The sequence below is a fragment of the Ciconia boyciana genome, chromosome 3 (assembly GCF_034638445.1).
Source record: "Ciconia boyciana chromosome 3, ASM3463844v1, whole genome shotgun sequence".
Lineage (NCBI taxonomy): Eukaryota > Metazoa > Chordata > Aves > Ciconiiformes > Ciconiidae > Ciconia > Ciconia boyciana.
In genome coordinates this window covers 69106231-69132402 of record NC_132936.1, presented here as the reverse complement: position 1 = coordinate 69132402, position 26172 = coordinate 69106231, and the positions used below count along the sequence as shown (strand labels likewise).

The following is a 26172-nucleotide window of genomic DNA, read 5'->3' as shown; positions in this document are numbered from 1 at the left end:
TAGTGAAATGTATTTTGCACGTCTCTCTCCAAACACCATGCAACACCTTTAAATTTGTTTCTGTGGGGAAGGCTTAATGGCTTACTTCATACAATTATACTGGTGTAACTGCTGCATGTACACTTTTATTGTAATATCAGAATTGTTTTGTTCCATTTGTGTTGCAATCCAAGTGGAGTAAAGTATCCGTCTCTTGAGATGAGAATGTGCAGGAGGAAAGAGAATAGACAAAGGCTTACATAGTTAGAGTTAATATAACAGTTCTCTCTGGCTTTGTCATAGAGAGCAGGATGTATTATTGTCATATCTATTACAGATACCTTAATGAAATTTGTGGTGATTACGGAAACGCATGTGAGGTCATGGAAATTGGAGATGAAATAATGAGGCTATTTGTGCCTCCTCTTTCACTTTTGTGATTTACCACAAACATTTCATAATATGTTTCCTGGGACATTACTTTCTTACTTCCTACCCACGCATCCTCTACCTAAATTTAGGGCCATATTTTCCCATGTCTTGGCACTTCAGGAATGGTTAAAAAATATACCCATGCGCTGTTACACTCCTGTACCTTTAAGCAGCTCTGGACACCCTTCCCATCAGGGTCCTGGTCCTGAGCCTGCCCAGAGCATCACTGTTGCTGTACACCCTCACGCACAGAGGTAGCAGCCCGCAGCTGAAGGGCTGCCACTAGCTAAGGTGCAGACAGCAGCAATTCTGAGGCATACTTTGCAGTTACAGTTTGAGTTCCCCTGCAGAAAAATTGGGGTCTAACTATCCAGTTTACGTTTGGAAAGAAAACAAATAGGAACTTCAGTTGCTTTTTTTCATGTCTGGCCTTTCAAAATCCATATGAACTTCTCAATATTGAAAATGTGATAAACAGTCAAAGTATAGTAATGATAAAAGCATGCTGGTACCGATCCTTACACTGTGGCTTGAGCAGGATTTGTTTTCCTTCATTCTCTATCTAAACAGAAACTGCTATGGGCCTCTTCCCATGCGGCAGACACTCCCATGATAAACTTTGACTACCACCAATTTGCAAAAGGTGGGAAAACTGAGAAACTGGAAAATTTGCTGAGGCCTCAGCTGAAGTTGCACTGGGAAGACTTTGGAATCTTCACAAAGGGCGAGAATGTAAGTCCACGGTGAGTGTCCCTGCCCCCCTGTCCCAGCATAGCCAGGCACCACCTGTCCTGGCCTTCCCAAGTTGCTTGCCATGTTTGGACCATGAGCATAAATGACCATCTTGAAATACAATTTTGAGACAAAGTGTAGTCTTGGTGCTAAATAGATTATTTGGCTTAACTGCATCTCCACTGTTTGAAATCTGGAAAATTACCAGTGCATGGATTTGCAGTTTTGCAGTGCATGGATTTTACAGTTTTGCAGACGTAGTCAAGTAATTAGACATGTTAATGGATACATTGTGCACAATGTGCTTGCACTGTCAAAATGTGGGTGGGTATGTTCAGGCTGAACATTTGATGATCTTGTTCAATCAACTCATGATTAGATGTTATTTTAAAATATACCTTTTTTTCCTCCCTCCTCTTGTGTTTGGTTACCAAAGTCTGCAGACAGGTACTTTTCGAATGAATTGTTTGGACTGCCTGGATCGTACTAATAGTGTACAGTCCTTCATTGCACTGGAGGTGAGTTTGTCAGAGGACCTTTCGTGGATGCCTGTACATTGTCTGTTCCATGGGGAAGACAGGAAAGAGGGCATAAGCCTCAGTGATACAAGTCTGTCTTGCCAGCTCTATGATACAGAATGGTGCTGGCCGGAATACTTAAAGTGAGGATAAAAAGCAAAAACACATTTAAGAACAACGTTGTTGTTTTTTCTCCTTCTGCACCTAATCCAGATCCTGCTTGCTCAATTAGAGAGCCTTGGATTGAACTCTAAATCTATAATTGAGCGCTTTGTGGAATCCTACAAAGCAATGTGGACTCTCAACGGTCATAACCTGAGCAGAGTATTTACTGGCAGTCGTGCCCTTGAGGGGAAGCACAAGGTAAAGAGAAATGGCAAAACTGTTTACTCGCAAGTAAAGAAAGATGTCCAATTTACTCTTCAGTGTCACTTGCACTGATGATTCCTGTCTGATGTAGGTTGGGAAACTCAAGGATGGCGCCCGCTCTGTCTCTCGCACCATTCAGTCAAATTTTTTTGATGCGGTAAAGCAGGAAGCCATCAAGTTGCTGCTCATGGGTGACTTCTTCAGTGAGGAATATGCAGACAAAGGCAAGATGCTCATGGATCACACTGCACTGCTGGGTAAGGCCAGTGTAAATCCTTTGCTTTTCTTTTGTGTCTGTTTTTAGCTGTGTGATACAAGCAATTGCACCCTTTTGAAAAAATCAATAAATAAGCTACTTTTTGCACAAATCTATTGTTTAAAACACTGCTTTCAAGTGACCATAGCACAACTCTGTGTGTTTTAATTCCATTGTGCTTATTTCTCATATTTTGTTTTGGACTTCTGAGTATGTTTGTCTGCTGTTTGATGATGATCTTCTCTGACAGTTTAGAGGAGTTGGACCAGAGGGAAAGATTTTAGGGCTATATTTCCAGTCTGGTCCTGTCTGAGTTTGTCTTGAGGAAATCTCTTGAGCTCAGATTTTTTATCTCCTTATTTTTGGCCTGCAGTTTGTGCATGCTTTTAGCCATTTGGATCTTTAAAGGCACATTTATGTTGTTATGTTGGTTCATTCCCTGCTTTACTCCAGGCCCTGATAGACTGCAACATATACACATTTGTTTGCACCCATCTAGAGTAAACCAACTTAGCTCTCTCTGAGAAGATACTTCTGTGCAAAATATAGGATAATTGGCACCCACAAGCAGTATCAGGTGGTCAGTTTGCTCCAGAGAACTGCTGGATTTTAACAGGATAGACGTGAACCATTCAGCGCCACTTCAATCCTGGGGCTGTTCCCTGATGTGAACCACAAGGAAAATACAGATAGCTTCTCTATGCTTGACTGCCAATGCAAATCAGGTAGTTAAAGACTAAGGTTACCTCAGGTGCTTGCACAAAAAAAGCACACTGCTAATTTTCTATACTAATAAAAAATAAATGAATGTAACTCTTTCCTGTGAGGAGTTCTGACCAGCCTAGAGAGCCACAACAGTGCTAGTTTTGGACTGATGTGAGACTCTGTGCTGCTCTCTGCCTTTCTCCCCACACTCTGAACTTCTTAGGGCTTCAATTTAAGTCATAACTTGTGACATGCTTGATTGCTGTAGGTTAAACTGAAAAGATTAAGGGAGGAAAAATAATTTGTTTGCTTATTACTTGAAGTAGTGCAGGAAAATGTATGCTGAAAGTGAGTGACCAGCCCTTCACAAGCTTTCAAAAGGTACCTGGTTTCTGGAAGAGAAATTGCTGACATCAACCCCAGTTATCTTGTAGTTATTACCATTGTCATTGGAGTTGGTCCTTAGCTTTTGTGTTGTTGCTGCTAGGGTAATGTCATTATTTCACAGTGACTGTGTTGCTGCTGTCTGCATGCTTTCTGTCCTTTTACAGCATGTTCTTCTTTTACACACCCTCTTTCTGTCTCCCCTCTTCCGTCAGTAACTCCAAGTATTTTGAAGGCCATGTCAGAGCGTCAGTTTGAATTCACAAGCTTCAAGCGTGTTCGTGTTGCCACGGGGACCTGGAATGTGAATGGAGGGAAGCAGTTTCGAAGCAACATCCTCGGTACCAGCGAGCTGACAGACTGGCTGCTGGATTCTCCCAAGCTCTCTGGAGTTTCTGAATTTCAGGGTAAGACTTCACAGTCCAAATGTGTAAGCAATATTTGCTGGCATCTCTAGGGTTAGCAAGTTGGGACACAGCTGCTCCTTTCAAAGGCAGTGCATCTTGGAGGGAATTTTCTTTCAATTCTCAGGGGTGTATTCAGCCCCATGTAGACTTGTGCTGCCTCCCCTCAGCAGTGGAACAGTGCGTGTGAAGGGCTCCTGACAGTCAGAGCAACTCATGAGTCTGTGCCAGGTGACTCTGCTTTAAACCTTCAGCAGGTCAGAATTCAGAGGTCCCTTTCATGCCGTCGTGGGGTGTATCTGCCTATTCTGCATCCCATATTCCGTTTTCTTCTTCAATATCTCTATCCTTTGTTCTTCATTGTGAGTGGGAGCTACATGCTTAGGTGCCCTCAGAATGTCTCCTTGGTCTTTATCTGGAGCTATACTTATCTGTACAATCTGGACTCTGAGATTGTCTGGAAATGTTACTATCAAAACCTTCAGACAAAAAGAGTTATATTATTACATTTGTTGAAGGCAGTTTCCTTTCTTTAGCACTATAGAAAGCTCTTGTGCTTGTGGCTTGCTTAAATTGGCTGCTGAATTTCTTACTTGCAGAACAAGGTCAGGTATTGTAATTGATTTACAGATTTTATTAAGGCAAATGAAAAGTGAATGTTCTGTCACTTAAAAATTGAGTGGTTGCAAAACTATTGCAAAACCTGTGCTTTTATTGTTACAGTGGAACATTTAGCTTCCTGCAGGCATCACAGGGATATTCCTGTGGCTAACCTTCAAGCTCAGGAATTAATTCCTCAAATCCTTGGCTGCTTACACGAGTTGTGTCGTTTGAACCCTTAGTGCTTGAGTGCATGGATATGTGATTAGGTGCAGACAACTGTACTCTGAGCAGCTTGGGTGGGTGATTGGTCCAGTCTGTTTCAGAAACAGTTTAGATGTGTTAGCACATGACTATGCCCATGATACCAAAATTCATTGAGAGCCTGGCATGTGCTAGCCTTGCCAGGCCTTCCCCTGAGAGAACGGGAGGAGCAGGACTAAATGGTACAGGCAGCCATAATGTGATAGGTCTAAGCAGCTTCTGGAAGGGAGCTGAGTTTTATGTGAATGGGCAGAGCTAGGGTATGACCATGCAAATGTCCATGTTTGTGGTAATGTCAGTACAGTGCCTACACCAATGGGTAAGTGTTCAAAGACAAATGTCCAAAATTATTAATGGGAAATACACGTATGACAGCACTTGTCATGTTAAGCCAGTAAAGGAGGCTAGCTGTCGTGTGCTAGTTTCACCCTTGTGTCTACAGAGAGTTGCTGCATATTTTACTTTTCTTTCTGTTCTTATTTTCTGAGGCAGGTCTGATTTAGGTTCCTATGATTGTCTACTATTTAGGTCTTCATGTTGAATTAAGTTACTGTTACCTTAGTCATATGACAGTTTAAAAAAAAAATAATAAAATCCCCTTATGCAATGGACAGACCTGATGAGTCAAGAGATGTGCTTCACGCTATTATATGAGAGCATTGGATCTTTGGTGTTTTACCAGGTATCCACATGCCTGGGCCAGGGAAGGGAGAATCACTGTGCTCTAGAGTGACCTAACCTAACCTTAGGTTAGACTCAGAAGAAGGAAGATAGGAAGAAACTTCAAAGGCTTCCTTAAATGAGTAGATAAATTTACTAAAGGCATTGAGAAGGAAGGGACATACTGGTGTGTGGACAGTAAGTTCAGTTACATAGCAATTAGTGTCAAAAAAGAAAAGGAAAAGCATGTTGGGTAAAATGACAAGTGGGTGAAAGGTGGTGGGTAGTGAGATGTTGTGGCTTCAGTGATGAGCGGGGTGAGGGAGAGAGAACATTGAATATTTTCTCATCTTAACATTGCTACAATATAATGCTCTGTTCTGAACTGCTTCCTGCAAGAGAGATGGAGACCAACTGGTGGGAGAAAAGCAGGAAGAAATTTCAGAGGAACTGCAGGGGTTGTTTTGTGAGATTAGATTAAAGGAGCTATGAATATGTATAGCTTGGCAGGGGATACACAAGATAGAACTACAGGAATGATCTCTGACAGAAATTAGAAAACAAGTCGTTAGAAGAAACAACAAAATAGTAACTCTTGTATGACTTTTTCCTCTTGCCAGCAGATGATGAGAACTGCCCTCCTGACATATTTGCAGTGGGATTTGAAGAGATGGTTGAATTAAGTGCAGGGAATATTGTGAATGCCAGGTAGGTTAAAAAAAACCCAAAATAACAAAAAACCCCAAACCTCAAAAACAAAAAAAAACCCAGAAAAGAGCACACTCTTCCCCCAAAGGAACCAGCCAAACAAAAGCCTCCAGAGTTGTGCTTTGTATGGTCAGGTGTATAGAATACGTCCTTCCAACTCTGTTGCTTGTAATCATAGCTGGAAGTATGTTTGCCATTAACAAATGGCACTGGGATGGTGTTGAAAGTGCTGTTTCTCTGTGAACTTCTGTACAGTAGAATACACTATGTTTTCTAAGTCTCTTAAGTCTTTGTGTTGGCAGAGGATTCTGACGGTCGACATTGATTTAACGCTTGTCCTTAAACCCCTGTCTGATGTTGGAGAAATGTGCTCAGTGACTACAAACATAATTGACATTCATGTGGGAATTCTAAAAGGAATGAAATGACTCTGTGGCTAATTGTATTTGTAAAAATTATGACTAGAGAAGGAGTTAAAGGCAAAGCCCTGAGCTTGGGCTGTCAGCATGTACAGTAGGCTGTGGTGTATACTGGTCCTTTTGAATCTGAAGGAGGAATAGGGATGGAACCCTGAAGATAATGTTTCCCATGCTGATTCATTATGCTGACCAGTTAGTTGTCTGTTTTGGGAATGACAAGTTAAAGCTGTGCTTGGCATGGCTGCTGGGTTGGTGGTATATCTGCATCTATCAGTTGACTTTGGAGATAAGAAAACGCTAGTTCTGCAGAAGCGAAGGTATATGCACCCACCCACAAACCTTCAGCTAAGAGCATCCAACAGCTGTGGGTAGCCATTTATCTCCCAGTCAGAGAAGATCCAGAGAAGATCTCTTCACTGTGAGCACAAGAAATCTTAGAAGTCATGAGATTGACATGGATTTTTGTTTTTATGGTTATGATTACTACAATCAGCTTCCAGTTACCCCCAGGGAATGGGGATATCAAATATCATGTAAGCATGGATCTTTCTAAGCATAGCAGGCAAAATCCCTCTCATGTCCAGAAGCAGGCTAACTGTATTTGTGTGCTGTGCCTGGGCTCACTGACCCTGCTGACTCTGGGCTGGCTCACAAGGAGGTATTATCTCTCTCTGCCATGCATCCTACAGCACTTCCCGTTCTGGAGCCAGCATGTGTATAGCCTAATGGATGTCTGTAAACCTAAGGCACGGTTAATCTGCTCATTTTATTGACTGTATGTGGTTTGATTCCATTAAATGATTTTATGCTTGTTCCAGTACAACGAATAGAAAAATGTGGGGAGAGCAGCTTCAAAAAGCCATTTCCAGGACTCATCGCTACATTCAGCTGACATCAGCACAGCTTGTTGGCGTTTGTCTTTTCATCTTTGTACGACCCTATCATGTCCCCTTCATCAGGTAAAAAAAACCTACAAAAACAAAACAAAAAAAACCTCCAACCTGTGTCTTCAGTAACATCCTGCTGTTGGAGTGTGGCGAGAGAGGGTGGGAGTGATTTTTCAGCTTGGTGGGAATTACGCAAACCTGGATTCTGGTCTCTGCTCAGTGTGGGAGAGAGACATGTTTCCAGGCAGCAATAGTCTGGAGTCCATCCTCCTGGGTAGTGCAAAGGCCAGGCAGCCCCAATATCTTCCTCCAGTTCAGCTGAGAAGCCGGGCTTGCTCCAGGTGGGCAGTCAGGATGTAGCACCTTGTTTGGGTGCTGTCTTTCTGGAAAAGGAATGACCTGAGCTAGTATTTGGAGCACTAAGCGAAGGCAAGTGCCTGCCTCTGCCCAAAGGGCAGGTTTTACTTTCTAACCCTCTCCTTCGTGTTTCCATATGGAAACAGGGCTGGTTCCAGGCCTGAAAAGAATGGTGGAAAAGGTGGAAAGGGAGGTGGGGGAAAGAGAGCTAATTTTGCCCCTGACATTTTATAGACTTGAGAGCTATAAGGGCCCATTAAGTGTTTGTCTTTCCTAGATGTCACAAGAACCAGAACTCTGTGCCTAGTCAGGAAGGCGCAGAGCTGTGTGTCCTCAGCTTACTAGCACGGATGTCCCTGGAGACTGACCAAACTCCTCTTGCCCCTAGAAGATTCTCATTTTTATTAAAGAGGAAAGATGAGAGTACCTAGCCACATGGATTTCTGCATTAAAATGCCTTTGCCATGAGCAAGAATTATGCAGGCTAAGTGTGAATGGGTAGGAAATGAGTAATTAGCCCAAACTATCTTTGGGCATCGCTCTGTCCTTAAAGCCTAGAGTGATCCAAACAGTGCCTTCTACAGTTAGGGGCACTGATTGGTTACTGCAGTTTGTGGTTAAAATATCAAAAGGTGCCTCTTTCTTCCCTCTGGTCTCATATTTACTGAGAAGATGAGCGCAGAGCTTCTGCAACATCAAATGCTCTAGGCGAGGCAGAGTAATGCAATCCAGGTAACCCTGATAGTCTTGCATTGCTGCCTTCCCAGTAATCTTTCTTCAACATGATTTTAAAAACTTACATATTTTTGGTGGTATGAAGCAATCCAGAAGAGAAGTGTTTCTGTCAGTTTTTGACTTTTCACCTGGCTTACAAGAAATTTGAGTAATCCAGCAGGAAATGCATGGTTTAAATGGAGATCAGAAGCAGAACGGCACAGTGGCTCTGTTGCAGCTGTCAAACTGCTAGGAATTTGAAATAGCCCTTTGCAACTCAAGAGAAAAAGGGAAGAGTTTGATTTTAGTGACCAAGTTTCATCATTTAATGCTAATGTGCTGCTACGTGTTACGTGAGCATAATCAAACCTAACCTGTATGCTTGTGTAGTTTTTCCCATGTCTAGAAAAGGAAAACAAAAATGATCAGAAGTGCAAAAAAAGGCTTCTGTGCTTGCAGAGATTGAAGAGATTAGGACAGAAGTTAGAGAATAGAGAAATAAAATGAGAGAATAGCTGAAGCTTATACAGCAGTGAAAGGATTGATGAAATACAAGCAGTTGAATGTACGGGGGGTTATCTCAACATCACCTTTGCCATGAATGCAAGTCAGATAAATATCAGTCAGCAGTTGGGTAGACAGGCAGCAGGAAGGGAGAACTCCTTAGAGTGAGAAGACTGAACATGTGCTTCTTTCGGAGCGCATGAAACCCATCTTTTCATAGAAAACATTGATGGTCCCCTTTTGCCTCCCTGAGGGTGTCTTTTCTAGAGGTTTCTGCAGTCAGGAAAAGAGAGGAAAATAAAGAGGGGAAAAAGATAGAAAAGATGGGGGGCAGGGAAGAGAGAGGAAAATGAAGAGGAGGGGAAAAAGAGAGCCTGTAACATCTTGCGTCATTGAGATCATGAATGCTTGACAATAACTCAGATAAGACTTAGTGGTTTTACCCCTGCCCCTTGCTTAAAGCCAGTAACATTCTAGTCCAGATCTGCTTGACGAGTATCTGGAAAGTAAAATTTTCTCACTGGGAAGGACATGCATGGTGCTGGGGTTGGTTACAACAATGATCTCATAATTTATTTATCTGATCAGACAGGCATGCTTTATTCTCAGAGTAGACTGGCTATCTGGGAGAAATTATCCTGTGAGCAGGTGGTCTGATTTGCCAAGCAAGTCATCTTTCTGTAGTAAAGTGTATGCTAATCATGACATTGAAATAGTATGTAATTAACAACATGGAGGACCTAAGCAATTTGTCATCAGTACAGAACTCATTTTAGGAGTTAGGTATAAATAGTTGTGTCTAATAATCACTGATTTTTATTGCATCTGATTTAACAAATTATGGGTTATGATCTGTTGCTCTTTAATTGATTGAAAAATCCAGCACCAACTGCAAAGTTGGGTTTCAATGCACAGTAACACTAATTAAATTGTTAACTGTCTGAAAAATAGATTCCCATATGTTCAAAAGTAAAAGGAAACCTAATAGTAAATGTAGTTATTGTCACTATTTTAAAGATCATGGTAGACGTAAACTTGAAAGATATATTCTGTAGAAATTCCCAATATTTCAGAAATAATGTCTTGCTGGTCTGTTTGGAAGGGACAAGAAGAGGAGGAAAATAATTTCAAATAGTTTTATTTCTATACTATTGTATTATACTTAATTTGAAATGTAAGTACATGAACATGATCAAGAAACTAAAAGATGTGCCTAAAAGCAGCAAGCTTTCTGGAGAGGAGAAGACATGGTATTGTAAACTGGCTTTTCCTTTATGTTGCAGTCAAAGTTAATTGAATGTTTGTCCCTGCAGCCCTTTACTCTCTTCTCTTTCTTTTTTTTTTTTTTTTTAAATATAGGGATGTAGCAATAGACACCGTGAAGACAGGAATGGGAGGAAAAGCTGGAAATAAAGGGGCAGTGAGCATTCGTTTTCAGTTCTATAGTACCAGTTTCTGCTTTATATGCAGTCACTTAACTGCTGGGCAGACTCAGGTGAAAGAGAGGAATGAAGATTATAAAGAAATCACACAGAAACTCAGCTTCCCAATGGTAAGTATAGGGGTACGTATGGTAAAAACATTGGAGATAAAGGCTGTATCTTTACATTATGAAAGCTGGTCTCAAGCTGTCTGATGACAGGTCATCAAAGAAGTCATCTCAATGCCATGGAGAATGGGCATGAAAGAAAATGGTAAAGAAAAAAAAAAAAAGGAAGCATGTTTCACAGGAGACCAGACGCCACCTAATATAGCACTTGCTTTACAAAAGTTCTATGCCTTTCAAAAAACATAGTTGCTGCAATGCTTGAAAAGTCCTCACCTTTGAGCAGTTTTCCAGTCGATCTTTCAGAACAGTGCAACTTAACTGACAAATCTGTAAGGCCTCATGGATAAGATCTAGGTGACTGGTGTTAGAGCTGGAGAGCATGATATTGATAGCTCTTGCTGGCACTAGTTAGTAAGGGTTCCTAAAAGACCTGTGTTACTCAGTACATCAGTGCTTTAGCTGCTCCTGCTCAGGTATGATATATTAGTTCTTGGTCACTGATACGGTACTTTCTGTTCCCTTCATTTTGCTCTCATGAATGTGTCAGTGTCAAGGAACTGCTGGCTTTTCTCAGAGTGTGGCAACTAGGCACTATTGGTCTGTTTGAATAACTTTTCCCCTAAATCATGTCAAATCAATCACCCTAGTGTTTTATTTCACACTTGTCTCCTCAGGCCAGTAGATAACCCATGGGATTTGTAGCAGTGCTTCTTTGCTTCCCTTAATGTTGGTTGCTTTAATTTCCACAATGCTTTCTTTCTTAGATCTCTCTGGAGAGGTCCTAAACCAGGGAGGGAATGGATCAGTTTGTGTATTCTGGTTAGTCAGCAAAAAATGGCATTTAGGTTGCAAAGCATAAAACTTTAACTCCCTGTTGTTTGCAAGGTTTAGAGGCTTGGCACATAGAGCATCTCAATCAGTTGTTTTATGTAAGAACTAATACTGACAGTCTGAACGTCCTGCATAGAATATCTGTTCCAAATGGCCATAAAGTTGTGCTTATGGTAGTTTTTTCTTCTAATACCGCATTAACTATTTTATGTCCTTTACATTTACAATAGCTAAATGTACCTTGTGTGTATAATGCATATAAAGAGTGCCCTCTAGTGCTTTGACAGCCACAGCTCTGGAACATTTCCTTTACGTATCTCTGGGTTTTAGAGGTTTATAGCTTAACTGGGGAAAGAAAAAAAAAAAAAAGACTGGTTAGAGGATAGGATGTTAAACTTAGAATTGGAGTGAATTTTCATTCATGTTTTATTTCAATACATTTACAAAACTATGACATGCACATAAGATCAAATTTGGAGCTTGTTCTTACTCAGGACCTTTGTTGCTGAATGTGCTTTGGTGCCAGAAGCCCATTTTATGTTATATTTAGAATATGTAAATATATGTGTGTAAAATGAGTTAGGGAAACAAACATATATTTTTAATATTCTTGATAGCCAAATTGTGAATATAAAGCTGGTGTCCCAGCTTAGACATACCTTCAGGAAACAAGGGTCAGAGTCTGACACTCTTATTTACAAAATTCAGCTCAGCAGGACACAAAAGACTGTGAAAGAACCATTCCATTTTAGCACAAGATGGATTTTAACCAACAGAATGTGGCAAGTAGGTCCAGTATTTAGTAATTCAGAGAGACTGAGTTGTACGTTTCAGTGCATTTAAAAGGTGTTTTCATGAATGTGATTTAACATTAACAGTATTCTGTACCTCTAAAATAGGGGCGGAGCGTGTTCTCACATGACTATGTCTTCTGGTGTGGTGATTTTAACTATCGCATTGATCTAACATATGAGGAAGTCTTTTATTTTCTGAAACGTCAAGATTGGAAGACACTTTTGGAATTTGATCAACTACAACAGCAAAAATCCAGTGGAAAAGTAAGGCAGTGTGTCTCATTTTCTTGAATACTTGCATGTTGGCTTGGTCTAATTCCTTGAGAGAGTGAAAAAGTTGCATTTTCAGACCCTTGTTTGTAGTATGTGAATGTAGTAATTTGGTTAAAAAGCAGAATGTTGTTTATTTGCAAGGAAGTTGATACGTCACAATGGCACCTACTTCACCTGTAACTTCATCAAAGAGATGGTATTTCTTTTCATAGATTTTTAAAGACTTCCATGAAGGGACTATTAATTTTGGACCAACATATAAATATGACGTTGGCTCAGAGGCTTATGATACAAGTGATAAGTGCAGAACCCCAGCTTGGACTGACAGAGTGCTTTGGTGGAGAAAGAAACTGCCTTTTGAAAAAACAGGTGCGTAGGATCTTTCCTCCTTCTTTATCTGAAAGTTGTTTTAGATTTCATCCAGAACACACATAAAGGGATTTAATCTAGTGAATGGTGAGGAAAGGAGTTAGTGAGTACTGGGCTGAGAGCTGTCTTTAGATGTGTCCCATAGGCTTAGTTAAATTGCAAGTGGCTTTACTCAAGCAGATGTTCTTTTGGCTTCACTGGAATAATTTGCAGAGATAGAGAGCCCTTTCTTCTTGAGCGTGTGAACAAAGACTTCATGCTACAGATTGAAAAGGTGCTGGGAGCTCGCTGAGGAACTGAAAACAATCCAGCTGTAGCAATCTAGAAATTATTCTCTTGCTTTTCAACAGAATCATTAGTCCCCATAAAGTTCCCATGTTATAATGGCTAGATTGTTATAACTGTTGTCCTCAGTAGATGTATAAGCACTTTTCTGTAATTTCCTCTGCTTTAGGAATATTTATGCTAGTTTCTGGAATTGGGGAGATTTCATTAATTAGTGCTTATAAAGTACTTTGAGATCATGAGTGGCCAGGACAACAGAAGGGCTGTTTTCACTTAGTATTCAAAAGTTACAATTACAAAATAAAAAGTATTTCTTTGCATATCCAGGGACAGTTTTCATAACCATTTTCTCAGTCTGCAGGTACATCTATCTCCCAGTGTTTATAAAATCTGAGCAAATTCATACTAAAAGTGTAATTGCTGGAGAAGTAATCTGGTTTGTGCCTGCAGATGTGATTTTTCACATGGCTGGGAACTACTGCTTGGAATCCAAGTCATACCATGCGTACACTAAGTGTAAAAACTACAAAGCAAAACTAGGGCAGTCAGAGAGTACATGTCAGTGTGATACAGAGTTATTCACTCTTATTTCAGGAATGAAAAATAAAGTAAAATGAGGAGCTTAAAGCATTGATAGAGATGTAATCTGGGAAAGAAAAACTGTATGAGACATAATAAGGAAGTTAAAACAGCCCTCTTGTGCTGGCTGTTTTCATTTTAGGAGAAAGAAAACCCTTCAGCATTTTCAAAGCATATTCCTCATTTTGCATGGCAAGGCTTCCCTCTGGGAGGACTTTAGTTGATGGAGTACACACAGAATGTAGGACCTATCTAGCTGGTCTGCAAGAGCTGAGGCAGGTTCCTTTCTTTAGAGCTTGTAGGCCTCCCACAGCTAGCTCATGTGGATATATGACTGACCCCTTGTCTGTTCGCCCACCTTCCCAGCCCTGCAAAGCTTTTCTAATTAGGTTGCTGCCAGAGTTCCTGTCCTTTACTGCTGGTGGCAAGGCTCTTCTGCCTCTCGGCTCTAATTCTTTTGCCTTGCTTCTTTTTGCTGCTATAGTCTAGAGGACCATTTGCCTTCTGAGAAGAAACTGTAGCCACAGTGTGTGATTAGGCAAAACACCATATTCTGTATTAACTCATTTTCAGTTCCACAGAAAAGACATAGAGTTACCCATTAGCCCAAACAGTGACCTAAAAACTTTCCTGTTGTTGACAGCAATATAGTACCTCACTATAGCATAATGTCTGGAGCGCTTTCTGTCACCTTAATGCGTTGCAAAAGAAGTATTTGGAGGTTGAATTTGCATGGGTTTGCTTTCTCCCATCTCTTGTGTATTATTTCTCCAGTCCCTGTGTATTATTCAGATTTGCAGTGTATTTTGCAAGTAGTGTCTGTTTCTATGCTCAATAGTGGGGCAGGAGGAAAAATACGAGTATGACTCTGTCAACCCAGGTTGTACAGGTAATTGATTGGGTGACATTCAGGTTAACCACTTTGCAGATGTTTTATTCTAGTGATCAGCTGTCTGTTGCACTCCCTGTCCTTTCTGTATTTTTTTTCCTAGTCCCTAACTTGTAAATCTTTTAGGATACAAGCTCTTCTTTGAATGGTATATACAAGAACAAAAAAAACCCACCTCCCAATACTAGGGTCTGTGAAGTGCATCCTAAAACTTTTAACTGTTAGTAAAACTAGCTTTGAGTGAGTTTTATATCATGTTTTGTGCTTCATAGCTGGAGAGCTCAATCTTCTAGACAGTGATCTGAATGCTGAAACTAAAGTCAGGCACACCTGGACCCCTGGAGCCTTGATGTACTATGGGAGAGCGGAGCTGCAAGCATCTGACCACAGGTAAAGTCCTAAGCAAATAGTCAGAGAAAGGTCTGCTAGGTTAGAATGTGTCATACTGAATTACACCTTCAGAGTGAGGGACCAAGTCTGACTGTAACAGGAATTACACCCTTATTCTGTGTTCAGTATCCGTTTGGTGTTTTTTTTCCCCTCATGGTGGGTTTTATACCAGGGTGGCAAGTATCTATGGTCCTGTATTGATTTCTGCTGCACTGTGATCTCAGCAAGGGTTGGATAAGTTGCAGCAACAGGTATAGAAAACTGAGAGCTTTTTGTTGCTTGGTTTTGGAAAGCTCCAATACCAAAACAAGCTGCTCTGATGGATTCCCACTCAGCTTGCTGTGGGAGAGGAGGCGGTTGGGACTGTGTGGCCTGACGAGGTGTAAGCCATGTACATAGGGTCAGGTGTGACCTCTTCAGAGTAGTGAAGTGTTGGGCTTCTGGACTTCTCTTAGAAATGGACATGAGAGAAAGAGGAAAAAACAAAGACCAGTGCCTCTGGTTGGTCTATGTCACTAACTTCTCTTTAGGGATATGAACGACCTTTCTTTGTTAAACTTGTCACCGCTTCACTTCTCTGAAACAAATTCTGTAATAAATACACCTTGAAAGCTCCCTTGCATTCAGAATAATCTTTGTCTAGCCCCTCATGGAAATGCTAGAATATTGTTCCTCATAGCAGCACTCAGTGACCCACAGTAGCTGGCTCTGTGCTCATGGTGCTCTTGCATGCGAGGACTGTTCTGTATTCCTCCAGCAATGGAAGAACATGCTTCTTGCAATCAATTTCTCTCTGTCAAGGCTTTGACATTGCTGTGTTCCACAAAGCCCAGTGGAACTGCTGCACTCATTATATAGGACCCTGAGGATGCAATCTTTGAAACATGGCTGTTGTACATTGGTTTTCTATTTCAGCAAACTTGACTGCAAAAACTGCTTTTTAATTACAGTCAGCAGGCTTGCTTTCCCAAGGTTTGTGCTGGAAAAAGGGCTTAGCTATGTCTTTGTGACATATGGAAATGCATTATGATTCACTGTGCTTATAGAAATAGTTAACACTTCCTATCCCTTTTTTTCCGTTTACTAGTCCTTTCTAGCTCTGCTGTTGTTGCTTTCGTATGTTCTGGTAATGCGTATTCCAGAGCCTGCTCTATTGCAAGTAGGAGGCAGCAATTTTGACATAGTTAGAAGAGCAGTTACTGCTCTGTGTGTATGCGCAGGTGGAAATCTGCGAATGTGGACTGCATCCATGGAGATGAGACAAGCTTTACTCTTTCGGACAGCTGTCTCAATTTTATTTAGATCTAACACACAGGGAGGTCGTTTGTAAGAAATGGCTGAAGAAGCAAGTTTGCAGTGTTGACTGCTTATAATGTGATGGATTGACATATGTTTCCTACATAACCACATTATACATTTAGAGTACCTTGTCCTTAGTTTTTGGAAGAAGACGTCTTTATGTGGCCTGCTCTAACAGAAAATAATATATTGCCTTCCTGATCTGTAGATGTTTTGGGAGACAGCTGTTTGATAATGAGTGAAGTATCCTGGTATTTTTAGACTGCAGGTTTGCCAGAAGTGCTACACACAACTGTTATTTGAATTCCTTTATGGTGTGTCCTCACTGTTACATTCGGCTAATGTAGGGCTGGTAAATATAATTAACAGTGCTCAAGGCATGATCCTGCACTGCAGGAAAAATGAAACAATCCACCAGACTCTGAACTTCTGGGTTGTATTGCCAGCCACAGTGCTATTTTGCAGTGAGACCTTAAGTAATTTGTTCCGCTTCTCTTTCTGTGTAGAACATACATAATAATCACTTCCTTCTAAGGTATAGCAGGCTTAATTAAATATTTGCAATGAGATTTGATGTCGTGGAGTTAAAAATGATCATAGATGTATAGAGTTTAAACAAGACACTGTGTGTCCTTGACACAACTAAGTTCTTACCTGTCCTACTGCTTGCCATTGATTTTAATTTTATATAAGCATTTCCTATTGGGTGATGTTGGTCTTAATTTTAAATAAGCATTTCTCCTTTGTTTCATGTAGGCCAGTGTTAGCTATTGTAGAAGTGGAAGTTCAGGAAGTTAATCAAGCTGCCCGTGAGAGTGTTTTCCAGGAAGTGTCGTCTTTCCAGGGACCACTGGATGCCACAGTAGTGGTAAATCTGCTATCACCAACGCCTGAAGAGAAAAATGAATTTCCTGAGGACTTGCGTACAGAGCTGATGCAAATGTTTGAGGATTATGGCACTATTGTTCTGGTCAGGTAAGTTTGGGATCTGAAATGGCATGTCATCTATTCAAAAACAAAGACCAGAAATTCCCTTTTTGTCTGGACAGAATTAACTTTGTATTAGAAAGTAGTATGCTGAATTCCTTTACTGCGTGTTGAATTCTTCACTAGAAATTGAATACAAGTATTTTGAATATCTTTTACCTCTCATCAACATGTTAAAGAAATAGTCTAACAGCTCTCTTGGCTGAGTGGAGGAGAATTTTATTCAGTACAGCACCATAAAGCAGAGGCTTTGGTGTGAATCATCACCTTTAGATTCAGGCCTCATTTCCATGCATTGCTTCTGCTGGCCTTGGGGCCCTGCTTCACTTCCTCTAAGGAGGTCTGCTCTCTTCCAGCACTCTTTCACACTTACTAGGATTTCCTGGCTGGCTCTCCTTTCTGTTGGGGGTCACTTTGCTTATTATAGTATGGCTTCTCGCAGTTTGAAAGAGAGAGCGTGATACCTTCTGCAGAGCAGTTTCATTTCATTCTGGTTGGTTCTGTACAGGGCCCTGGCATAGCTATGAGACTTCTGTTTTGAGAAATACAGGCAAAAGACCTGACAGTTGACCTGGGAAACAAGACCAGAAACTTGTTTATGTTGTACTTGACCCATTTCCTAATGGAGAAAACTGATGACCTGTTGTTGTATGGTTTTATGAAGTACCAAATATAAGTTGAGGGTTCAAAAGCAGCTCTGCAGGAACAGCAGCACTGCTTTGCTTGTGAAGAAAAGGAGCAAGAAAAGAACATGCTTTGGTGGTTTTGAGGTTTTTTGTTTTTAATTGCTTTAGAGCTTGATGGTATACTAGTTTTTGGGAACATCACTTGTCCTCTGAGGTGAGGGATATGCAGAGCCATGGAAGTTAGTACAGAACGAGTGTGGATATCAGACTAGGTATCCTGTCAATGGCTGCTGAGATGTTTGTACTGCTGCTTCAGGAGCGACCCAGTAAAGGGCAGGGTGCTGGGGTCACACAAGGAAGGATGGGGGAGAGGAAGAGCCCAACTGGGATTCATAGATCACTTGCTCCTCCCCAAAAAATAGAGTTGTGAGGAAAATAAAACTAAAACCAAGTACATAGCTGTACAAGACTATCATGCTTGCCTTTAAGGCTTCTCATTCAATGGTGAAGTAAAATGCACTGTTTTCTCTCCTCTGCCTTTTTTTTACCAGGATCACTGGAGGTCAAATGCTGGTGACATTTGCAGACAGCAAGTCAGCTCTTCGTGTTATGGATATAGATGGTGTCAAAGTAAGACTCTCAAATTTAAAATAATAATTTCATAACAAATTTCTCGAAAGTAGTTGCTTGGAATGAGATAGTTGAGTTTCTAGCTAAATCAAGTAGCTTTATTTTAAAGAAACTTAGTGCTCACAAAGTCCTTAGCTTTCACAACTGCTGAGGCTTTTAATGCAGTATTTCAGTTTCAGGAGGGCAGGAGGTGACTTTTCTTGGAGCTCTTAAGCAGTGCTTAGTATCTGGCCTCTGATACCACTGCACAATACATGGACTTGGTCATTGTTCTGGCACTTGAAGCAGTTCTCCTGAGATTATGTGACTTTATACTGTTGCCAAAGCATCCTCACGATTGTGGTTTGGAGATTTTTTGTTTCTCTTAAGTGTATCAGATAAACTCCTTCTACCAAGCTGGAACTACGTGATTCATTGGCCTCCATGGCAAACTCAGCACTAGCAGTAGGCGTTCACCTTCCCATCCCCTGCTCTTCCTTCCCACGCACATACTCTACAATTCATCAACCCCCTCATTTATGCTGACAAAACTGTTTGTGGGGCTGCACTATAAACTTAACACTGAAGTAATGGATTTAACCCTCATTCTTCTTTCATATTTGGAGTTTTATCTATTAATTTCGCTCATTTCATTGATGTAATTTATAGCACAGACCCAAACACAATTGTATGTGCACAATGTGTGAAGGTGCTGGGAACCTGATTCAGGAACTTTCCAAAGTAATTTTGCTGCTGAAGCTGCTGCCTTGGATACATCTCACCCCAAATGTCATGGAGCAACACATATAAGCAGCTGTGGTCTTAAACTGTTTAATAATATACTTTCCATATACATCAACAATCATATTTGGGATTTTCTGAGCAGAGTCTCCTTACAGATGGCATCAGGTAGCAAATTCTTGTGTGTTTTAAAGCTACTGACTCAAAAATGGAACCCTCCCACACCATTATTACTATCACAGTATCGCTTTGACGATATTTGATGTTTCACATGTTTCTCAAGTATTTCCCAAATGCAGCAGCAGTGCTTTCGAGCTGCAAAGCTAATTTTCTTTCAAGAATATTGTTACAGCCTGAAAACTTGGTTATGGGGATAGGAAGAGTGCTTCCTTTTCATTTAGCTTCTGAAATGAAGCTTTAGTTGTATCAGTTTCTGAAGCAGTTATACAATAGACTGGCCGCACTTGCTTATTCTGTTCAGGTGTTCTCGTTTTGTGAAGTTGCTTGGCAAAGGGGAAACAATTCTTTCTTTGCATTAGGTCAGAGGCAGAACAGTGAAGATCCGGCCCAAGACCAAGGACTGGCTAAAGGGCCTTCAGGAAGAAATTGCTCGAAAACGGGACAGCCTTGCCCCCATGTCCCCGACAGCGAACTCCTGTCTTCTGGAAGAAAATTTTGACTTCTCAAGTTTGGACTATGACTCAGAAGGTGAGCAGCATGTTTCTGAGCTAAGTTGTGAGAAATTGCTTCGCTGACTTTGGTTGCACAGAGAAGGTACAGTATGAGTTTTAGTGGTATCTTAATTTGTAATGAAGCCACACTTCTTAAAAAGAGGATTGTAACTAAAGCCATGAGCCGGAACTGTGCCTGGGCAGAGAACTGTTGTTTAGATCATCCTATCAATTTAGTGTTATAACATATGTTAGCAAATCCAATGTATGGTACAGTTGTCTGTATAGAAACAACCGTGAAACACATGGGTTACACAAGAAGCTTCCCCAACACATATATTAAATTCATTAATTGGTAGTAGAGAGAGACAGAGAATGCATTTGCTCACTAAGTCTTTGTTATCTAATATTTTACTTCAGGTGATATAGTGGAGGATGAAGATGATTATTTAGATGATGCTTTGTGTCAACACCTAGTAGCAGACACAGCAGAAGATATGTCTGAAGGCTGTGGACATTTCACATCCATAGGTGATTCAAACAAATCTGGACAAAACCAACGGCTGTATAAAGGTAAATTATCTACATTCCTTAAAGTAAGACCTGAAGGTTTGTTGTTTGTTCTCCTTTTGTCTCTATTTCCCTGTTCATTTATATTTTCATTGTAGGTCCTCTACAGATAAGGATCATCTTTTTGGTACATGTTCATACAGTGTTCAACCCCCCTTGTGTTAGTGACTGTAACTGAGGCCCTCAGGCATAACAGCAATACAAATAATAAAGCTTAGATCCTCCTTCTCTCTAGCCCAGGGCAAGGCAGGAGTGCTGAAAAATGCTGGTTTCCTTTTATAGAAATTAGAGAAATTAAGTCTTTTTATCCATTTGATGTTGTTTGGGACCAGAGCATACAACAAAAAAATTGTCCGTTATTTTCTTACTGGTGAGGGCCAGAGCAAAATCAAACCAAAGGAATCCTGTTGATTCAGTGATGGTCTTGGCCCTGTCCTTTGAGCAGTAGCTGTGGCAGTGCAGACAGGTGTAAGGTGGACAGTCCAGAAGGTTGTTGTGTTCAAATGACTTACTTCAAAGAAGCCTAAAGCTTCTCCTTTGTTCCTATTTTATTTATTTCTGAGGAAGTCGAGGTTCACACAACAGGTATATTCATTCTTTTAGTGCTTTATAAATGTGTTACCTTTTTTCCTGGTCACCTGGCTTGTTTGCACATTACTGTGAAATGACTTGGTAAGGAGAAGATAAAGCTGTGAAGAGAATACAGATAAAAACTGCAGCAAGAAGTAGCCAAGTAAGTGGTGGTCTTATATTGGGATGTGATCAGGACATGCTTCGGTGACCAAGCATTGACAGGCTGGGTCACGTATTAAACACTTCATGACAGCAAGTGATTCAGTAGCTGTCTTTCTGCACTCTCTCAGCAGTGCTTTGTCTTCTGACATAAAAGTGAAAACTTTAATACCTTCAAAGGTTGAGCCAGAAGTAGAGTTCAGAAAGATTAAATGAAATTCCTAAGTTTACACAGATTTTCCAAACAATCGGAGTGATATACAGCTTTCTTGCCCACCTTGAGTCATAGGCTGGGTGCAGTGTGGCCAGACCCAGAAACCTAGCCCTGAGCCAAGGAGTAATCTGTTATTATTAAATACTGTGAAGCCAATCACTTTGTATTATAGGATGCCTTCCCCTCCAAACACCTCTGGCCTACTGTGTGATGATTCATTAAGCTACAGAGAATTGCAGTGATTCTTGTCACCCACACTAACTCTTCTCCACAAAAAAAATATCACAAAGTAAATGGAGATTATAAAGTATAGTTTGAAGGAGGTCAAGGTGGGGTCATGATCTCACACAACTCAGAATATGGTATATACAATCCATCTTGAAAGTCTGCAATTTCAGATGCCTCCATAAGCTTCCAATTCTGCCTGAGTAACTCCTAATCGGAGGTATGATGATTGTATAGCTGGCGTTAGACACAGATGGAAACCAGTGACGGGCAGAACAGTGTGTATGTGTGTTTCTGAGGTCAGAGAAGGGCATAGCCTCACAAAACTGATGTCCCTGGGAGCCGTTGCTTAAAACCAGCAGCCTTTTAGGGGAAGGGATAGAGTGGTGGTGGCTGGGTTTTGTCTTGTGTTCAGTGTTACTGACAGAATTTCAAGCCATGCATTTAGGCGCCTGCATGACTCCTTGGATCCTACTGATGAGCCCGAATCTGCCGCTTAGAAGTATTCAAAATACAGAGAAAGGCGAGGGCGGGTTGGGTAGATCACAGGCTCTATCTCTGTGGCCGCCATCCGCTGCTGAGTGGGAGTAGGAAACTGTGCAGCAGCTCAGTATTCCCTGCAGAGCACACCTTTCTGAAAAACAGGAACTTGTGTAAAAATGCCTGAAGTATGAGAGACTGCTGCTACCGCAGTTCCTTTCCCCATCCTCTCCAAACCACAGGGACAAAACTAAACCCAGTGGATTTTGGAGCCCTAAAAAACATAGCTGCATGGCTGGGCAGGGAAGGGAGGTGAGAGAACTGAAGTGAAAGCCCTCACTTCAGCAGACTGGGAGACTAAAGCAATCCCTACTCCTCACCTCTCCAGCTGTCAGAGAGGCTTAGATGAGATGAAAGACCGTGTAATAGCCTAGACATGTAAGGTGCAGCCAAGCGCTATCAGATTGAGACAGGTGTACCTGTTAGGAGACATTGCTGGAAAGCAGAGATGTGATGAGTGAGCCATTCAGAGATTCTTCTCTGGCATAACAAACAGTTCTCCTGAGCAAGGCAAGTTGTCTAATCCTCAGAGGGAATTCCTGCATTCAGGAAGGAAGAGCAAGGGATTGACCGTGACTAGCTTCCTCGTGGCTGCCATGACACAGTTTGAATGGGAGCAGGTTGCTGCCAAGTCTGGCTGTGAAAAGCTCAGAATCTAACAAGGTACTAGTAACCGTGAAATCGGATGCAGGCAGTCTTTGTGTCGGCACAAACAGTTAATAAATGCTGGAAAAGGAGAGAGGGAAGCATTTGACAAACGGGTAGATGTTTCCTGGAGTGGGAGCAGGGAGACATTCGGGGAGAGCAAAACAGTATGAAAGGAGCCGTGTCATGTTGCTGAGATACCTGGTTGAGGCTTGTCATTCATAATCGCCTCTCTCCTGACCACCCAGATTTGGTGCATCTCACCCAGCAGATATCTAAGACAGATCCTTTCTGAAATTTCTCTAGATGATACAGACCTGGCTGACTTGAAGCGAGAGCTGGAGGCAAGTGGGGAATGCCACCGCCGGACTCCAAGCAGGTCTCTGTCCATTCCTACCAGGCCTCGGCCACTTCAGCCGCCACAGAGGCCTCCCCCTCCTGGTGAGTTTAACTTTCTTTAATATTGTCTTGGCTCCAGCTGAACAGTTTTGCCTGCCATTTCTGGGTGATAAAGAAAGTAATACCTTGTTCTAAAATGTCAGGCTGTTGAGGTACTTGTACTTGCTTCCCGGTCTGTTTCAGCCTGACTGTTGCTGCAGTTAGCAATAGGAGAAGTTTGTCTTTAGGATGACAGATACTCCACAAAAAGTGCCTTTAGAGAGGATGGAATGGCCCATATGTTTCATACTAACTCATCTCTCAGGTTAGCGAGTTGACCAGCCACTTTGTGACAATAAAAATAAATATCAGTACTTATGCCTGCTGACTTCCAGACTCACCGAGTATTTTCTTACAGGTTGTTTTTTTCTGACTTAATTGTAATCTTCCTTTTAAAAAGCTTTGACAAAATATTTGTTCTGGACAGTTTTTGTCCTTTCCTGCTTTGCAAGCAATTCCTGCTTGCTTTTGTGTTTATGAAAGAAATGCAAAGTGGCTCATGATTTTCAGTGAGGCACAAAGGGGAAGTGATGCTCTTTACCTAAGCTCTACCCGCCTGAGATGCCATCAGTGCTATGCTGCTCCTGTTTTTATGGCTACTTCTGGATGAATGCTGATTGCTAGATCAGCATAATCATCTTTGCCTTCTGTATGACACAAGCTATACATCACGTTTTTCTTGCAGTCCAATTCTCTCTTTTGTATGTATTTTCCAGCCTTAAATTAAAGGTTCTGTCAGACTCACTGCTGGAAGATGAGTTCTTCAGGGTTATTCCCATTCATTTCTGAGTCTGCTGCACAGAAGTGACAACACCAGTTATCTGTATTTCTGTGCCTGGAATGCAATGTTAATGCTCAGCTGAGGTTACTGAATTCATTAAATGAAAGCAAGACTAACAGGAAACTGCTTCCTGAAACAGTTCAAGATTTCAGCATTTTATTCTGTGTTGAGATTTTTTTCCCTTCAATTAGACCAGTAACAGTTCAGCCCATCACTCCTCCTAGATCAAAGTGTCTTGCTCTTGGCACTCAGGCAGAGGGACTCAAGGTCCCCAATATCCTACAGGAAGGTCTTGCCTAATATGTCTGTCCCTGAAGGAGCAGGGAGAGTGACAGTGTTTCTTTTATTTCTCACAAACAATTTCAAAGCACATTAGTTTTGCTCCATTGCAGATAAAATGTTGGACGAGCTCTTGAATTTAAAAAGCCATTTTTATTCCTCTTTCAGCTGGAACATCAGGCAAAAAGTCCCCCTCAGATGGTTCCCTCTCTCCAGGAAGCCACTCCACCTTCTCCATCCTGGCAACAGCAAAGCTGCTACCTGGAGCCCCTCAGCAGCCAGTGAGTCCTGCTGCTCAGCACGGCCACTTAGCATGGCCACTTAGCATTGTCCCGATCTCCCCCATCTACATAGACACTGCAGACACTGAGCATCATGTACGTGACGCACCTGTCATACAAGGAAGGAAGTCCATCACATGCCTCAGCTGGAAATGCTAAGATGAACTTGTTGTAATGTAATACTAGGCTGTAGGACCTGCTAGACACCAGAAAAATGTTATTAAATTGCCAGGAAATAGAAAGGCCGAAGAGGGAGAGAGAATGAATGGTGCAAGCACTGTTGGTTTATTCCAGGTGCTGCTTTCTGACAGATAAATTTTCAACACCATGATATTGTACTTTAATTCTTTTCCCACCTCTTTTTTCATGGGCCATGCTAGTGCCCAGCATACAGGAAAAGTCTCGACCATTGCCAGCAAGGCTGCTAGCCCTCTGAGTAGACCAAGACCAGAATATGGAAACACCTCCCGACTCCTCTTTTGTTGGATGAGAACCCTAACGTATTGAACAAGGGATGGCTAAGGGTCTAGCTGTGGCAGTAAGCCATCAGCCTGTCTGTCAGCTGGTAACAAAGATGTAATATCTGCCAAAAGACTCCCCACCATTTCTGTAGTATTTATAGATTGCTGAATAGCCACTGGCAAAACCAGAACTTTACAGGTGTGTGAGCTTAGCTGTAAGATTACAGGTGTACAAGAAAAAACAGTTTTCTCAAGATGACTCATTCTCTTTTTTTTTTTTTTTAAAGCCTAAAGTCCGGACTGGAATAAGTAAACCTTACAACGTCAAGCAGATCAAAACCACCACAGCTGAGGAAGCAGAAGAAGCTATTAGATGTCTTATGGAAGCTAAAGGAGGTGAGCACAGCTTTCTAACTGACTTCTAAAAATCTTTAAATAAAGAAAACTGTAGGTGTATTCATCCTTCCTGTCATAGCCCAGATGCACCTATTTCTATTCAGAAGCTCACCTGAACACGGATACATACATTCTTGCAAGATTGTACTTAGTATTCTCTGTCAGTTTTGATAATATTGACCTTTTTTTCAAGATGACTCAAGTTGTATATTGTGTTGTAGAATCTGTTACTGAGTGCCTTGAGTTATTTATGTCCAGATTTAGTCTGAAAAATTAAAAGATGAAGATGGGATCTTCCTAAACTGATGGTGCCTGAGTTAGCTCAGAGTTGCATAAAGGATATTTGCTGCTCTATTTAGCGAATGCTCGCTATTCCAAGCAGGACTAGAGAGCAAATACAGCTATGGGAGAAATAACTTGGATTCTGTTCACATTTGGACAGCAAGTATAGTTGTAACCTAGACAGAGGTTTGCACCACTTTAGCTTGAATAGCTAAGCTAAAAGGCTACTCTGTGTACAGGCTCTCTATGTAGTCCCTGGAGAAGAGAGGTTCTTGCAAGGGCAGGTCAGAGCAGTAAACTAGCTTAGGTACTGAAACTTAGGCAGTGCGAATATACCCTCCAGGGTTGCAAGCAGGCTTTCTGCTGATGCTCTATCAATGAGAAAGAATGCAGCATGACTCTGAGATAGTTGCCTGAGTCTGCAAGGCTCTCAGGAGAAAAACATCCCTTTTCATTTGTACATAGAGCAAATGCAGTTTGGAATAATCCAATTTAATTAGAAATATCATAAAGGCACCTTGATGTTAGTTCCTTAGAGAGTGCT

The 26172-nt window shown here is 41.4% G+C and overlaps 1 protein-coding gene across 3 annotated transcripts in view; it reads left to right on the top strand.

The window, feature by feature from the left end:
* The window catches only part of SYNJ2 (synaptojanin 2), a 68374-nt gene that overhangs the window by 38370 nt on the left and 3832 nt on the right, over positions 1–26172 (top strand). For 2 of the 3 annotated variants that reach the window (XM_072856028.1, XM_072856030.1), the window contains exons 8-25: positions 982–1154; positions 1580–1661; positions 1875–2024; positions 2122–2287; positions 3591–3782; positions 5924–6011; positions 7249–7389; positions 10252–10444; positions 12172–12330; positions 12552–12708; positions 14734–14851; positions 16907–17125; positions 18315–18393; positions 19653–19821; positions 20205–20357; positions 23017–23151; positions 24377–24489; positions 25238–25346. In XM_072856028.1, the coding sequence (XP_072712129.1) occupies positions 982–1154; positions 1580–1661; positions 1875–2024; positions 2122–2287; positions 3591–3782; positions 5924–6011; positions 7249–7389; positions 10252–10444; positions 12172–12330; positions 12552–12708; positions 14734–14851; positions 16907–17125; positions 18315–18393; positions 19653–19821; positions 20205–20357; positions 23017–23151; positions 24377–24489; positions 25238–25346 (2596 nt within the window). The remainder of the gene's footprint in view (positions 1–981; positions 1155–1579; positions 1662–1874; positions 2025–2121; positions 2288–3590; positions 3783–5923; positions 6012–7248; positions 7390–10251; positions 10445–12171; positions 12331–12551; positions 12709–14733; positions 14852–16906; positions 17126–18314; positions 18394–19652; positions 19822–20204; positions 20358–23016; positions 23152–24376; positions 24490–25237; positions 25347–26172) is intronic. The other variant, XM_072856029.1, reaches the window with a different exon arrangement.